Source organism: Rhipicephalus microplus, chromosome 8 (genome assembly GCF_043290135.1).
Source record: "Rhipicephalus microplus isolate Deutch F79 chromosome 8, USDA_Rmic, whole genome shotgun sequence".
NCBI classification, from domain to species: domain Eukaryota; kingdom Metazoa; phylum Arthropoda; class Arachnida; order Ixodida; family Ixodidae; genus Rhipicephalus; species Rhipicephalus microplus.
Genome location: NC_134707.1, coordinates 133,315,314 through 133,331,088, shown reverse-complemented (window position 1 = coordinate 133,331,088; position 15,775 = coordinate 133,315,314). Strand labels below are relative to the sequence as shown.

Genomic DNA, 15,775 nt, shown 5'->3' with positions numbered 1-15,775 from the left:
CGAAAGCCAAAACATCGGCTGTTTTAACGAAGAGCCAAGCCACCAAGCTGAGGAGGCGGCAGTGTGGCAGCCATCGACCCGAGGAAGCCAGGGGTCCAGCTACGGTCATCCCAGTTCATAAGTCCGGCAACAACCCCGGCGACATCGAGCAACCAGCGCGCAGAAACTTCAAAAGTGGTGAGTCCTCTGGTGTTCTTACATCTCAGGGGTGCCGCTGCCTTTATTTTTGAGTTTTAAGGCGTCCTATGGACACGAGGTTTGCCCACTTGAATCCGGACAGGCGAGCGCAGGCCATGAGTCGTGAGTCGGGGGACGAGAGCGACGTGGAAAACCCGGGAGAGGGTAGTGCGTGGGAGAGCAAGAAAGATGACCGTTTCGGAAACCTCACGCCGGAGCGTAGACTGCAGGAATTGCGGTTGGAGATGGAGAGGCTATCGCAGATGATGGGCGGAAGCTCTCGGTGGATTGGACCCGAGTTCGGTAGGCGGGATCCGTGTAGCGGACTGCGACGCTACTCAAAATTCCTCACAGGGGTGTTACCCAAATTTCCAGCCGAGGCTGAAGCACCGGTGTGGTTTGTGTTCGTGGAAAGTGCCCTAGAAGCGTACGAGGTACCGGGGGAGTTTTGGGGACGTTTAGTTTTCCCGTTGGTAGCGCAGAGAGTCCCGTTTTTGTCCACGCGGCTAAGCCCAACAGAGCACACAAATTACCAGGTAATCAAGCAAACGGTGCTGGACGAGCTCATACTTTCAGCCGGGGAATATCTAAAAGATTTCTGGGGTCAGGCAAGCGTGCGAACGAGGGGTGGAGACCTTTTTCGACACGTTTAGAGAGCTACCTCCACTTTTACCTTGAGGCAAGAGGGGTGTCGACATTCGAGGGCCTGGTCAAGCTTTTGGTGGCCGACCAATTAAAGAAAAATTTGTCGGAGGAGGCCTTGCGATATGTAACACTCCAAGAAGGTAGAGCGTGGGTGAGCGCCCCAGAAATATCCGCGTTGCTGCGAACGTTTCAAGAAGCACAGGAGACGAACGGTGCCGCGAGGCAGGCGAAGCAAAGCGCGGCGGAGTAGAAAAGCGCGAGCAGGGCTAGATCCGGCGAAGAGACAATGCAGGGCTGCGGGGCTAGGAAGAACCGTATCGTGGAGGGGAAACCAAAGCCCAGGGCCTGCTACAGTTGCGGCAGTACAGGGCACCAGAAATGGAATTGCCCGCTGCGTCAGAAATAGCCGACGGAAGTGCTTCCGAACAGTAAAGAAGACAACTTAGCGGCGCGTGTTTCGATTGAAGGTCCCACAACCGCACACAGTGATTTATTCCCAGTATCGCTCGACTGCAAAGACAAACATATAGGAGCAGTGTTGGACACAGGTGCGGAAATTACAGTAGTCCATGAGAGCGTGGTCCCGCCAGAGTTGGTGCAACCGCATGGGATGGTCAACCTGACTTCGGCGTTCGGGGAGAAAGTACAGGCCAAGCTCGCAGTTATTCCACTGACTATGTCGCGCGAGCGTGGAGTGTTTTCCGACGTTAGGGAACCAGTCCCAGTGTTGTGCACGTTAACGGACCGTCTAACGGCACGAACAGATTGCCTACTTTCCGAAGAAGCATGGAAACTACTACACGAGGAGAGCACCCTCGATGGGGTAGTGAAGGGTACCTCAGAAGTGGGCGGCGCTCGACCAGAGTTCGAAAACGCGCCTCAGCACGCCGAGGCCGTATGGCGTCAGGATGAGGTGGACACTCGTGTAAATTGGTAGAGCGACACGCGACCGAGGAGGTGTTCATCAGCGAGGTAGCTGTAGCAAGCCGCGATGAAGAGGATCAGCGGGAGGACAACGTGTTGCATAACGAAGCCCCGAGCATCGGCATGAAGGAGAGGTCCGCGTCAGTTGAGTTTCGCGAGAAACAACGGGGAGACCCGACTTTACAGGAAGCGTGGAGAGGAGCAGCGACAGGAAAAGGCAATATGCTAGTAATAGACAAGTTACTTTATCATAAGGATAAGGTGTTGGGACAATCGGTAACGCAGCTGGTACTGCCGGAATGCCGCAGAAGGGAAGTTTTGCAACTGGCGCACGAGTCAAGCTGGGCCGGGCATTTTGGTTGCCGTAAAACGTGCTCTAGGATCAAGTACAGTTTTTACTGGCCAAGCGTAGGAAAAGCGAAGTACATAACGCTGCTCGACCTGCGAAGAGGTTATTGGCAGGTACCACTCGAGCCTTTTTCGCGCCTGCTGACAGCGTTTGCGTGTCATCGAGGACAGTTTGCCTGGACGGTAATGCCCTTCGGGCTTAAAAACGCTGCTGAAACATTCCAGAGGGCGATGAACGAACTGCTAAGGCCACACAGCGGATACTGCTGTGCATCCCTGGATGATATAGCCGTTTTTAGCGAAACGCTCGAAGAGCACGTGGAATACCTGGGGCGGGTGTTTGAGACCCTAAAGCGGGTTAACCTGAAGGTCAAGAGGATAGGTGCCAGATAGCTTGTCCGTCGATCCGGTATTTGGGACATGTGGTAGGTTCGGGACGGCATGCACCTGACCCTGAGAAGCTTGCAGCGATCAAAGGTTTAAAGGTTCCGGAGACTAAAAGAGAACTACGCAGCGTACTGGGCCTGTGTGGCTACTACCGAAGCTATGTGAAAGATTACGCAGAGGTAGCGAGGCCCCTGACAGAGCTAACTGGGAAGCGAATTCCGAACCGAATTCCGTGGTCCGCGGAAGCTGAAAGGGCGTTTTAGCGGCTTAAGATCGCACTGTGTGAGGCAGCAGCATTATCGACCCCAGATCTCGAGAGGCCGTATTGGCTGTTTAAAGACGCGTCCGCGGTCGCGGCTGGAGTCTGCCTGTCGCAACGTGCGGACGATGGTACCGAGATGCCGATCGCATTTGCGAGCCACAAGTTCTCTCCAACTCAAACGCGCTGGTCGACTATTTGGCGAGAGGCCTTTGCAGTCATCTGGGGTCTGAAAAGGTTTGAATTCTGGCTCTTCGGCGCACAGGTTACCGTGGTGTCAGACCACAACCCACTAGCTTTTCTCACCCAGGGCACTCTTCCTGGGGCGAAGCTTACCCGTTGGGCCTTGGCGCTCCAGCGGTATCATGTAGTGGTGCAGCACAGGAAAGGCGTCGAGCATGGCAACGCAGATGCGCTTTCGAGGGTGCCTAATGAGTGCTGGGGAATCGGCAGCGGTGCTCCGGGGGTCGAGACGCTAGAGGACTAGGTGCATTGTGGACACTCAAGAGTGACGTGCGCGAGCCTGTGGACAATTGAACAGCACCACGCGTTGAAAAGTCTATGTGCCTCAGTGAAGTGTATTGTTTCTCTCGTGCGTGTGTGTAGAATGCACGAGTTATTAGTATTTGGTTGAATTTGAACAGCAACATGTGCGGAAGGGTGTCTGTGTGTTTCAGTGAAGTGTTGTTTTGTGTATATGTACGACTGTAGGCATGTAGAAGTTTGTTATTGTTTGACTTGCCTGCTTTATAGATTGTACTTGTGTACACAGTGACCTCGTGTCGGTTTTTTCTTTCCTGTTTATTGCTATGTGGTGTCGTCCGTTTGGTGAGGCCCCAAGGGTTAAGCAGAGAAAGTATTGCACGCGTTGCAGAAACGTCTCTGGCGTTCAAGGAACTGCGAAGTGTGGCCACAGGGTCAGGGACGTGCGGCGGCATACCTTTAGGTTGGTATTTGCGTAGCCAAATTTGAGCGCTTGCGCGAATCTTGGAAAAGGCGTGTAAGGTCTGGCGGTGCAGGCCATGGAAGCGAGTCTTCTCGGTCTCGAAAGGGCGCACTTCCCAAAAAGCCGATTCTCGGGAGACGATAATCTCGGCGTAAGCGCGCCCCTTCTGGCGAGAATACCGCGGTCAGTAGTGGCTTCTAGCAACCCGCTAAATGGGGCCCGGACTGCGGAATGCCGGCGGGTGACGTGAGGACAGTGCATAGCCACCCATCCGTCAGGTTTATAACCGCGGGACGGCGGTCGTGCTGGACAGCGTAGTCATCCCGCGGTAATGAAGGGGGCCCACAGCCGAACGGCGCCACCATTGTGTGCGTTCGCACGGTTTGCGGAACGTTGTGTGCAGGCCGGTCCGTTCGTCTCTCTCTTTCCGACCGAGCAGTCAAGTGCAAGAATAAGAGAGTGAGAGGAGGGGATGGCAACAAGTGTGTTGTCCGTCCAATAAACGGACTAAATTGCTTTGGTTGGCCGTGAGGAGAATCGGGAGGGGCAACCGAGGTATTAAATGCTGGCTTCCGAGTCCTCGCGGTGGTTCTGGTCGCAGCAAGGAGTGCTCTGCACTATCGTCTCTGCCGAGGCAGCATGCGACGGTTCCGACGATCAAGTCTTGTAAATATGTACATAAGTTTGTGTATATTAAATCGAGTTGTTGTCGCGTTTGAGATGTGCTGGCTTCCATCTCTGAACAAGCAGCAGCAGCCACGAGAACACAAGACGGACACCGAGAAGCAACCAACCTTCCACTCCCTTCTGTAGAAACAGCCGCTACGCAGCTGGAGAGCTCTGCTCAAGGGAACAAAGGGAGTGGGTAGAAGGTTGAGTTTTACTCCATGGCTTTCTTGCCTGTTTGTACGTGTTTCTGATTTTGTAAATCATAGGAAACGCTTGAATATAACATGCTTTGAATTCCTCGAAGAATTCCTTGTATGCTGCATTGGGGTTTCTTTGTTCAAACAAGCATACCCAATGTATTGACTGGATATGTGTACGGAAACGTTCCAAACCTGCGCTACTAAAGCGGCAAAATAAGGCTTGCAGGTGGTTGTGCGTTCGACCTGCGTGTTTTGCAGTTGACAAAAAACTGTTAAATGATCGCTTAAGTCTACTGTTAGCAGTCTAGTGACACAGTCTTGTAAATGAATGTTTGTTACACATATGTCAAATAACGTAGCGCTGTTTTCTGTTAATCTTGTGGCTTCTGTAAGAAGATTTGTGCACGCGAAGGAATGAATGATTTCAGCAAACGTTTTTAGCAGCAGTGTCACCTGATAACATATTTATGTTGACACCCCGAATTATTAGAAAATGTATGGGAAATCGACATATATAAAAGAAATCACATGCTCCACATAGTCAAAGAAGTCTAATTTGTTACCCATTGGTGGTCGATACATAACAACTGCTTACTTCTCCACACGTACCAACAAACACTCAATGCTATTATTGAATACTGAAAACTCAGACATATTTCCACAATTTATTGACATTGTAACATGAATTGATGTGCCCCACCGGCCACTTGAACGCTCCAGACCATTGTACATGTAGTCATGAAAATGAGGTGCTTCTGTTAGCCAAGTTTTCATGTATATCAAATTATCAAAGCTATGGGTGATCGAAGCATACACGTGTCTGAGTTGTTTATCTTTATTTCGAATGCTACGCGTGTTTAGGTGCAGTAATATAAAGTGTTTAGAAGTATCTGTAACAGTTTTGCCAAAAGTGGCAATTGTATTAGCTGCACGCTTCAGGAAAGTCCATTATCTACAGGGTGGTCTACACACACACACACACACACACACACACACACACACACACACACACACACACACGCACTACGTTACATCCTTCATCTCCTCAATATCACTAATACCCGAAACCTTCAACATCAGAGAGTCTTCATAGTTTTCTTGCCAACACTTTGCCTCCCACCATCTACACCAATTTCCATCGTAGTTCCATCTTTTTTGTTTTTGCACCGATGCACCAAGAAACTACTTGTCAAAGCGGATAAGGTGCTCATTCACATAAACTTTGCAGGCGGAGTGGAAGCCAAAAGTCTTTGCACCAGTTTTAACATGTTTGCTTTACTGAGAAAAAACATTTTTTGTTGTTCTACGGAGAAAGGAGACAATTTTGTTTGATTCATCGTGCCGAGCAGTAGGCAGACGATGAAAAACATCAATGTCAGCTTCCGTTATTTCCTCCCGTATGACTACGCCAAGTTGTTTGATGATAGCCACTGGTTCACCCTCAAGTCGAATACCCTTAATCCCAACATTGTTGGAACGCTGATACTGTTCCAACTCTTCTAGTTTGTTTGTCTGTTTTATATTTTGGGCCCAAGGCTCACCATTTTCTTTCTGTACTTCCTGTAAGTGCTTGGTGATTTGACCAATGCCCTCAAATGTTTCTTCTAGGCCTCTGATTTCTAACCTAAGCTCACACTTAAAATCATGAAGCGCCTTGGTCATATCGGGCATTTCTTCGGTCATTACAACGGCAAACCAGCAGTAGACCAACAGCAAGACAAGTGTAATATATATGTGAACAAAACAAATGGCAATTCGTTTGGTAGCAGCGTTCAGCTCTAGCGTACAAGTAAGTTAACGTAAAAGTAACGTACAAGTTAAGTTGTGTCATCTTTCGTGCCTAATGTTTTTCAGTGATAAGCTTTTCCAACATGAAAATTCTTACGTAAGCCTGAAAATACTTCCCCCTATCGGATAACTTCAATAAATAAAGTACATAAAGTATGCTGGAAATCTAGTGGAAGAAAACGTGTCTGCCTGGTATAATCAGAAAAAATATGTGTAACATATTTAGTGCACTGCTATGTCGATCACTCTTGACAGGTCATGAAAAGTCTTTTAACGCAGATAGCTGAAATTTTGTAAGGCGATAAACATAAACAAAAATAAATTTTACAGTGGGTACTTAAGAAGAAAAAACAGATGCCCTTACCCTATTTTAGACACAACTTCAATAGTAATATTCAGTTACCTAGTCTAGCTGAGATGTTTCATGTGCCTTTTTTTTACTTTTGCTAACGAATTCTCTGTTCAATTTGAAATTTGTTAGAATAACACCGCTTGCCTTTTTTGTTGTTGTTTCTCGAAAGCACGGGTATGAAGATAATCATATGTTCATTTGCCATTGTTATTTTTCTGTTGAATTCACGTGCTATGTACCAAGCTCCCAACGCCTTGAACAAAGACCGCAGTATTCATGAATAAACAAAGAAAAATAAATCAGAAACTTTGAGGCAAGAGAATGACGGTGTGCTCGTAGTTTATTTACGCAATTTCTTGATTTTTATTGATGCGCAATGGTCCCCCATCCCTGCGCTGAGAATATCACTCGTCCACGTGTTTAGTGGCGTTGCACTTTATTACTACAGGTCGGAATGATTGCCTTTCTCATATTCAGAACAAAATGAAATGTGACAACGCGAAATGACAAGTCACCCTCATACATTGACAGTTTTATATATCACAAAAATATTCTTACGATTAAGAGCCCAAGATTCCTCGAAACTTGAGGATGAGAAGCGCGCACCTTATAAGGTCACACCTATTTCCTTTCGGCTGTTTATAGCCCACCAGGCCACCGAAATATGTGCGTTAGAAATACTTTACTTAAACCCGCAGCTAGACCAGGCCCTACACCTTCAATGTATTTTCAGGTTACTTTGAGACCCCCCTTTTCGGGAGCTAGTTCAGGCAATTTTGCTTTGTATCATTTTCTTCTTCAGTGTTCGTTCATGAAGTAGCCCTAAAAATAAAATTGTATTTAAAATGCAGGAACTTCAACATTTTCAAGGCAAATCAAATAACATTTGTCTATACTTTGTGAATAAATTTGTTAAAAATAAAACAAAACCTATTTCGCATAAGTAAACTATTCTAGCGCAGTAGCTTTGCATTTCTGCTTAGTTTATTCTGGTGAAATTTGAATCCAGTCTTCAGAAGTCGTTTTGTTATTATAACCACCGTAGCGAAAAAATCTCTTCTGAATATTGAGACCAACTGAGGGCCAGAGCTCAAAGGCGCGTGGCAAGCACCTAGGCTGGGGTGCCTGCCACGCGCTCTTAAGTCCACCATCATTTTGTTTGACTTAAAGAAAGCCGTTCGTTTTTCCACCTACTGATTATCAAACAATGAACAGCCGCGATAGTGAATCAATGAATGTGACAGCGAAAAAAATTAGAATGTCACATGAAAAACGACAAGCACTTCATGCTTGTAGCGCACCACAGAAGCACAAAAGATGCTCGAAATGGAGGCGCTTGTGCACACAGAAGCGTGAACTAATCACTATCACAGCTGTAACGTCTTCTTGCGTGAACAGCACGCTGCAGTTGTCGTGAATGCAGAATTAAGTGCTATTATGTGTATTTCTTTCCTTTAAAGGCAGTAGCCATTTTTGTGATATAAAACGCTGAAATGTTGATCTGCCGTTCTGCCACACCATTCAGTCATCTGGCCAAAGTTTGAGGATTTGCTGAATGACCAGCAACTTCAAACTGCTGATTGTGGTAATACTTGTGAACATTGTGTGTAAAAAGGCAAGCAACGCGGATATCTGAGGCACCACATTAATACAAAAGTACTAGGTGGAGTTTTTTGAACTAGCAAACGCGAAGATACGTTATTCCAAAAACCTAATTGTTGCTGAAAATGCGACCTCAAATGAATAAGACGGCCGGTAACAGACCGTTGTCTTTCGGTGACATTTTAAGCACGGAAATGCGTGGCCGACGAAACCTGTTATGAGATCACAGCTCTGGTTTCGCGCAGCGCCATAGTTGTCCGCCGACGCCGCCGCTGGTGTCCGTAACTACAACGCGCGAAATTAAAAAAAAAAACGTAGTATCAATGACACAGTGGGGCAATAAACTGGGTGCGCCCAGTATTCTACCACCAAGTCTCACCGGTATTTGGAACTTGTTGGCAAACTTGCGTTAGATAAGCTTGATGTCGGGAAAGAAATCACGTTAATACGACTTAAAAAGTGTTTTAAAACATAGAAAGAACAAACAATCGTCGCACAATCCGAATAGCGTAACGATTGGGACGTCAAATGTTCCAACCCATTAAAAAAGCTTGTCTTCGTTCAGCTATTAACTGGCGCACATACCCACTTCAGCCATAATTTCTCATTGCGTCATCCACTACATGAACAGTTGTCACAAAATTCATCGCAGTTCTTTAGTGGATGCCACACTTCTCTAAATAATGACAAAAAATAGCATACCGAACGCCAGTCTAAAACCGTGAAAGTTTTTTTAATTTTTGCTGTAGTGGGCATCAGGCAAGTGTGCTTGCAGCAGTTACACTATGAGTGTTCAGAAAATGCTCTGAAAGGCCATTCTTCTAGCTTTCGCTGTGATTGTGCTGCATATTCCGCGCAGGCCGGGTGTTTTTAAATATTGTACATAATTATTCAAATACAGGGCATTAACACCATGACGACGGAGAAAGGGCACCAGGAGTGTCCGTATGATTGCTGGCACAATTTATGAAGACATGCAATTTAACAGCAACCAGCCATATAGTCATCACAAGAGTCAACTTTTGGCTTCCTTTCTCACGCAGTTTTTGTTCTGACTCGCTTCGTTGTTTTGCCACAGTTTAATTCTATGTCTCTTCTAGCAAAACACTATTGACGGTGGTCGATTGATGTCGAGACCACAAATCATTTCCTTGCAACAACTTAGCATCGACGTACAATTAGCACAAGAGCAACCTGGCTGTTTTACACAATTAAATAGTTTCGCTGTTTCAGAATGAGCGCGTCGTAGTGAAAGCACCGCCAATACTTGCGTGAGTTTCTGACGTATCATGCTCATCAACTATGTGATTGATAAGAGCGTAGAAAAAAAAGAAAGCAAAAACAAAAAAACATGGCACAGTCAGTCGCATGGCTACAGGCTTTGGCTGAATGAAGTTTGCAATTTATAAAGTGCACTGTCATTTTTTCTCACCGATACATGGAAATGACTGGCTTTGTTCATTCACCCCAATTGTCCAGTCTAGTACACAACACCCATTACATGCTTCTGTAACACGCTTTAACACGCTTGTCTTTAACCCAATTGGCCATTAAGTTGCATTTCTTGTTTGTTCACTATTCATACATGTGCATAACACCTTCGCATAGCCTTGTACAGGCGCACATCTGTACTACTATAGCTACTCTGCGCATCCTTGTGTACCCGCTCACAATACGCTGCCTTATTTGTAACTAAAAGATCACAAGTAAAATTGGCCCTTATTATAACATTTTTTTTCTTCGTGGCGACCCCACATGAGAAGAAAGCGCACTTTCTTGAGGTTTTCCACGAAATATCCGAGTCTCATTTTTATTAATAGCCGAAACATGCCATCTTCCAACTATGTTACGCTTTCTTTGGCTTCATCTTTAGGAGGGCATATTTTCCCACCTCCTGAAAATGGAAAAAAAGGCGCAGCTTCACTGGAAAAAAATGCACAGAACCGTGTCTTCATGTGCGTAACACACGCACACACACGCACACACAAACACACACATGCAAAGCAAGTGGACTCAGTAAACGCCACGTTTGTTTAGAAAAAAGATATACCGTGAGCCTTTAGGTAGCGAAGTATTTTCTGTGTACCTCCTAGGCTCATATAAACAACGGGCTTCATATTTTCGAATTGCTCTTCAAGCAGCAATATGAGGCTGTACAAAGGCTGGAAATAGGGGACATGACTGCTCGTCAGTTGGTCTCAAAAGCTTGATCACATTGCTTCGATCAAAATGCATTAAAATGCCTGAGGTTCTAAAGATTGTTAGAGAAGACAATATCATTCCCGCTAACCTGAAACAATTGTTACAATTTTAAGTGTCTAGCACTGCCCTACCCACCTATAAAGGGCTGAAAGAATTATTGTTTGTCTCCTAGAATAAGGTAACTATGAGTGACACTGCTCTTATACGCAGTGGTCGTTATTCCAAAGCATTGTGAGATGTGTTCTCGCAGATAGCGCCAACATTGTAGGACGTTAAGAAATAAAAGAAAAGCATTTAGTAGAAGTCATAGCAAAAAGAAGAGCAGCAGGCCCAACGTACTTCCTTTGAGGAGAACACACAGCGAAGCGGCCTTGTGTGTTTATGTTTGAAGCAACGCTTAGATGGACGCAATGCAACGTGTCATTCTGGCGCCTTGCACTAGTTTTTGTTTTACGATAATATGATGAATGCAATGTGTACAAGTCTGCTTGATTACATTTTTATTCGAGGCATTTGTGAACAAGTCTCAAAAGAAAGTAATCTAGAAAAGCAGAAGCTGCAAACTAGAAACTGAAATATAAATCAAAATAAATCAAGAAATATCTCACAAAAATACTCGAAATGGAGGCTGCCTATTCAACAATGTCATTGCCGTGAAGGAAATTGGATAGATAAAAGAAGGCTTTCTGAGCGAAAGGCAATAACGCCACGCAACGCGGAGATAAGAGGAGGTGCAGGAACGAGTGCCGATCCGCGCTACCAATTCTGTTTGTTGTGCTTGTTGCCTACCGTTCATAGTTAAAGCAGGCAACTGAGACTATAGGTCAAAACGAACAAGGGTTATTTTATCCGAACATGCTATACGACCCGGTTGGCCAAGGGACGAGACAGCGGCGCGGTCACGATGACCTCCTGTACGCAGCAATCTACCAGAGTGGGTGAAAGCCTCTATCTATTGCGACAGCCAAGGCAACTCTCTCTAGGACGGCACGCAGGTTGACCCTTTCGAAGAGCGCAGGTGGGCCACACGCACCACCACCTCATAACACATAGTGCTATCTTTATCAGCTTTATAACGCGTGGTTCTCACACATAGCCCCTCAAAAAGCTGGGCCAGGGACCGGAGGTTGGCTCATAATGTCCGGCTGCTCTGACCCTAAAATGTAGCGAAGACAAACAGAAGCCAATCAATATTTCTTGTTGCCATCAATAAACGTATACGTCTCTTGCGCGAAACATTAAAGCGAACATAACAATGGTGAACTTCAGAAGAAAAAGAAAAGCAAGCACAAAGCAAGGAAAAGCGCCATCTTTCCAAACCGCTCTCTTTTTTCTTACTGCGGACGAAGACTCTACAACTTTGTCGGTGGTGTTGTGGCCAAGCTCTGATGACGAATGTCTGGATCTCCAGCAGCCGAATCTCCTCATGCAAAATATAGGGTCTGATATCGGAGACACGATTAAAGTGATACACTTGATTATTCGTGCACCCTGTCAACATGTACGAAAGCGTTGATCTTTGGGCAATTCTATGTTGCCCGTCTCAGCTGTTTGCTGGGGAAACTGAAAAATCCTTAGAAGCGTGATTGAGGGGTTGTGTGCGTTTTAACTTCAAGTGACCAAGCTCAAAATTAACATTCTTCTGACGCTCCTCATATTTCCCGGCTTCTATCATGCGGGATACATGGAGGTGCTATCTGACTTGTACCGCGTCTGTCATCCGCTGCCTCAAGTCATTAGCATACATCATTACATAAAGAATCGAAGAAGTGGTTTCGCATGCTACACCTCTGTCCTGCAAAAATATTTATTCTCTCAGGTTAAATTGAGCCCAATTAAAACCTGTTGAGCAATTCACTGTCATTCTAGTCTCAAGCGCTAAGTCTCATTTCAGGTTCCAGTTTTTACGAAGCTTGGTATGCGCAACAAGTGTAGTTTTACGGTTTCCGTTTACCCTTTCCTTACGGTTGGCCTGCGGACGGATCCCCAGGGCGTCAAAACAAAGTGTGAACACCTTGCTGGTGAAGTGCGGCGTAATGTCCGTAATGACTTAGACAGGGCATCCGAGCCTGTTGAAGGTTTCGAGAAGGCCGTCCCACACTTTTTGGGGGGTCAGAACTTACAAAGGGAACAATTCAACCCATATTAAAATGGTGAGTCATGAAGCAGGTATTAGTTTCCCCGCAGACTCACTGTCAATGTACCCATTACGCCTATGCTACTATATGCCAAGACGATGTACTTTTAACTGACCGCAATGGTCCAAGCATGAAATAACAGGTGGTTTTACCCTTTGACAAATTGAAAAGGAACGTGCATAGTGTAACACATCCTGTCTCCTGTCTGACCAAGTGCTCGCCTGGCGCAGCTTGTCGTAACTTTTCTGCACTGAAGAAAGACCAGATAAAGCACTGATTGGAAGCCGATTTCTTCGTCGCTTCCTGTGCCACTGGATTATAAGCCAAAAGATTTTTCTGGTTTATTATAACGGGGAACATCACTTTGCTGTGCTGCAAGAGGCTTGTGTTTAGTCAGTAAAGTATCCCGGCGTGATTGCATGGTATCAGGTGGTGTCGCAATTCACACGCACAGCTTCCGGCTAAGCTTGAGGTTCAGTAGAAAACGGCGCATGTTAAAATGTGTGTGCAACTGTGTTTGTTCTACGCTTCTCGTACTGAATGTCATAATCATAGCGCTGCTAAATAAGCGCCCGTCGGGGAATTATCTGGAGAGATTAGGTCACTATTTCAATCAATACAGCACTTGATGGACCGTTTGAATAGTGAACTTAATCCCATTCTAAAACATGTCAAACCTCTTTATTGTAAACTTCATAGCCAGACATTCCTCTTCTGTTACCGAATGGTTGCGTTTCGCGCCACGGCTTGCGAGAGCAACGGGCCTCAGAGCGAAGGCGCGCAGGTTTGTAAATGTATCGCGCCAAGGCCATTATCGCTTTCAACGGAATGTATCAAAAAAGTTTGTTGAGATCTGGCAGCTGAAGGAGGGCATTACTAGTGATTGCACCAAGAACTTTGTCGAAAGCTACTCGTTTCTCCCTGCTCCAAGGCCATTTAGCGTCTTTCTTCTGAAGCTTTGTTAGTGGTCAAGCGAAGCCTGTGCACGGTGCTGCAATACAGTTAAAATAAAAAGCAATCACTCCCACGATCCTGTGAAAACTCTTCGTGTTTCAGGGAGGAGGACATTCTGTAATTGCGCACAGCTTATCTGGGTTAGGTTGTAGTACACTTTTGTCGATAACCAACCTAAGCAGGTTGATCTTCTCAGTAGCGAGCCGCAATTTTTCAGCATCAACAGTTAGACCAGCTGCTGACATGCTGTAGCACCATATGAAGCTGCGCCAGATGGTTTTCAAACGTGTGCAAGAATACTGTCTTCTCATCAAGATACAAAATTTCATATTTAAACTCTGCACCACCTAAGGCCATGTTCATCCCGTGCTGATAGGAACTGAACCTGTTGGAAATACCGCAAGAACTCAAACAAACCTCAGTGGTATGTGAATGCCATTGGCATTCTATCTATCTATCTATCTATCTATCTATCTATCTATCTACCTACCTATCTATCTATCTATCTACGACTTTTAGTTCTCCGGGCCGTTTCGATTACGCTATTGATTTCAAAATTGCTATATCAATCTTCCAAATTTGAGCTGTGCATATCACCGACTCCACTGTACATGGGATCGGCCAGATGAGCTTTACACTGTTGCAACATTGCATCACCAAATAAGCGACTCCTGAGCACTTATCAAGTGTTAGTACGATTAATTTATGCCTTTTGATATTCATTGTCGGCGATGGAGACTGTGCTTGCGTTATGCTGCAGACAGAGGACACAATGACTGACTCTCCAGCTTGTTTTTTCTCGTCTCAACGTACTGGACAGTGTTCCACGGTTTTGATATTGATGCCCGTGTGTTGCAACACGCTAACTGTTGTCGTAATGACCTGTATTTGGGCTACGACAGGCAAAGCATTGGCGTCTAAAATGACCAGTTTGACCGCACTGGTAGCAAAGGACTAAAGGACTAACGCATGTCTACGTTGACCAACAAGCCGATCATCTACATTACGCCTTTCGGCAGACTGGCCCACGGAGTAACCTTACGGGCAGAAACAGCGCACAAACTCACGGGACGAAAAGAAGAGACACAAACAAACGCTGACTCTCAACTGAAGAATTTATTGAAATGTACAAGTTATCGTAACACATAAGATAAAAACGCACAGAACATGCACAGAGGGCCGGCAGAGAATCGTGTCAACGACATTAACAATTTTATTCTACTGGTAACTACGCAAGCGAGGCATATTCCATTCAAACAAACATGCTACTGATTAAGATTTCTTCTTTTTCAAGTAAACAGATTGAGATTTCTACCCTTATAGTATTACCAACTAGCCCAATTTTCAGTACTACGGAGTACCCATCAAAAAAGTGCCTGCCGCAATCGGCTTTCGCACGACTTGGGAACCTCGCACATCGAAACTGTGGGTCAAGCCGACTATCATCTTTTATGGCTCGAGTAAAAAGAGAGTGATCTCCACTACGACACTGCTACGCGGACACTCGCTGCCAGGAAAATCATACCCCTCATAAGGTACTGAACAGGGCCTCGCACCGCCCTGGCTCATATCTCACGGAGTTGCACCTGGGCTCGTCAGGTTGCACGAAAGAATGGCAACAATGGGGGAGGGGCGCCAAACCAGTGAGCGCTTAAGAGCAAATATAGGCGCTAGCGTTGGCACGTACGTGCTCAGCTAAGAGAGCGTCTTGCACACCGTGGGCTTCCCGTGCCAGATGCTGAATGCTTCCAAATGTGTGCCAGTAAAAAATAATCTGAGTCAAAGATGACTGCTGAATAACCCGAGAGGCATTGTCCCCTTCCGAGACCTGCGCGGTGATGCAGTTAGGGTATCCTACAAATATACTCCAGCAAGCTTTCTGCTTGATACTGGGTTCTCAGTTTGAACTCACGCTGGACTCGTAGCTTGTACCTATAGGGCAAGATTTTCTATCGAAATTGCCTTCCCTAACCTGCCCAAGTCGTGAAAAGCAATCGTAACGTCCACCACTCTCCTGTAGTATTCTGTACAGCCAGTGGCAAGATTAGAGCGTTCACGCTCGCTTGCGAGGTGCCATTAGCTATGCGATATCAGTTTACTTCATTTAGAACGTCATCCACTGATTTTGCGCCAACGTATACGTGGATAGCTTGACCTGCGCACAGAACTTCGTCTCACCCACTA

At 45.9% G+C, this 15,775-nt stretch overlaps 2 protein-coding genes across 3 annotated transcripts in view; one reads left to right on the top strand and one right to left on the bottom strand.

The window, feature by feature from the left end:
• Window positions 1-119, bottom strand: part of LOC142768377 (uncharacterized) — a 166,625-nt gene extending 166,506 nt beyond the window's left edge. The window contains exon 1 of the mRNA XM_075870348.1: window positions 44-119. Within this exon, the coding sequence (XP_075726463.1) occupies window positions 44-119 (76 nt within the window). The remainder of the gene's footprint in view (window positions 1-43) is intronic.
• LOC119164556 (dehydrodolichyl diphosphate synthase complex subunit DHDDS-like) overlaps window positions 1-15,775 on the top strand; it is a 148,681-nt gene that overhangs the window by 3,674 nt on the left and 129,232 nt on the right. The gene's annotated exons all lie outside the window — the stretch shown is intronic.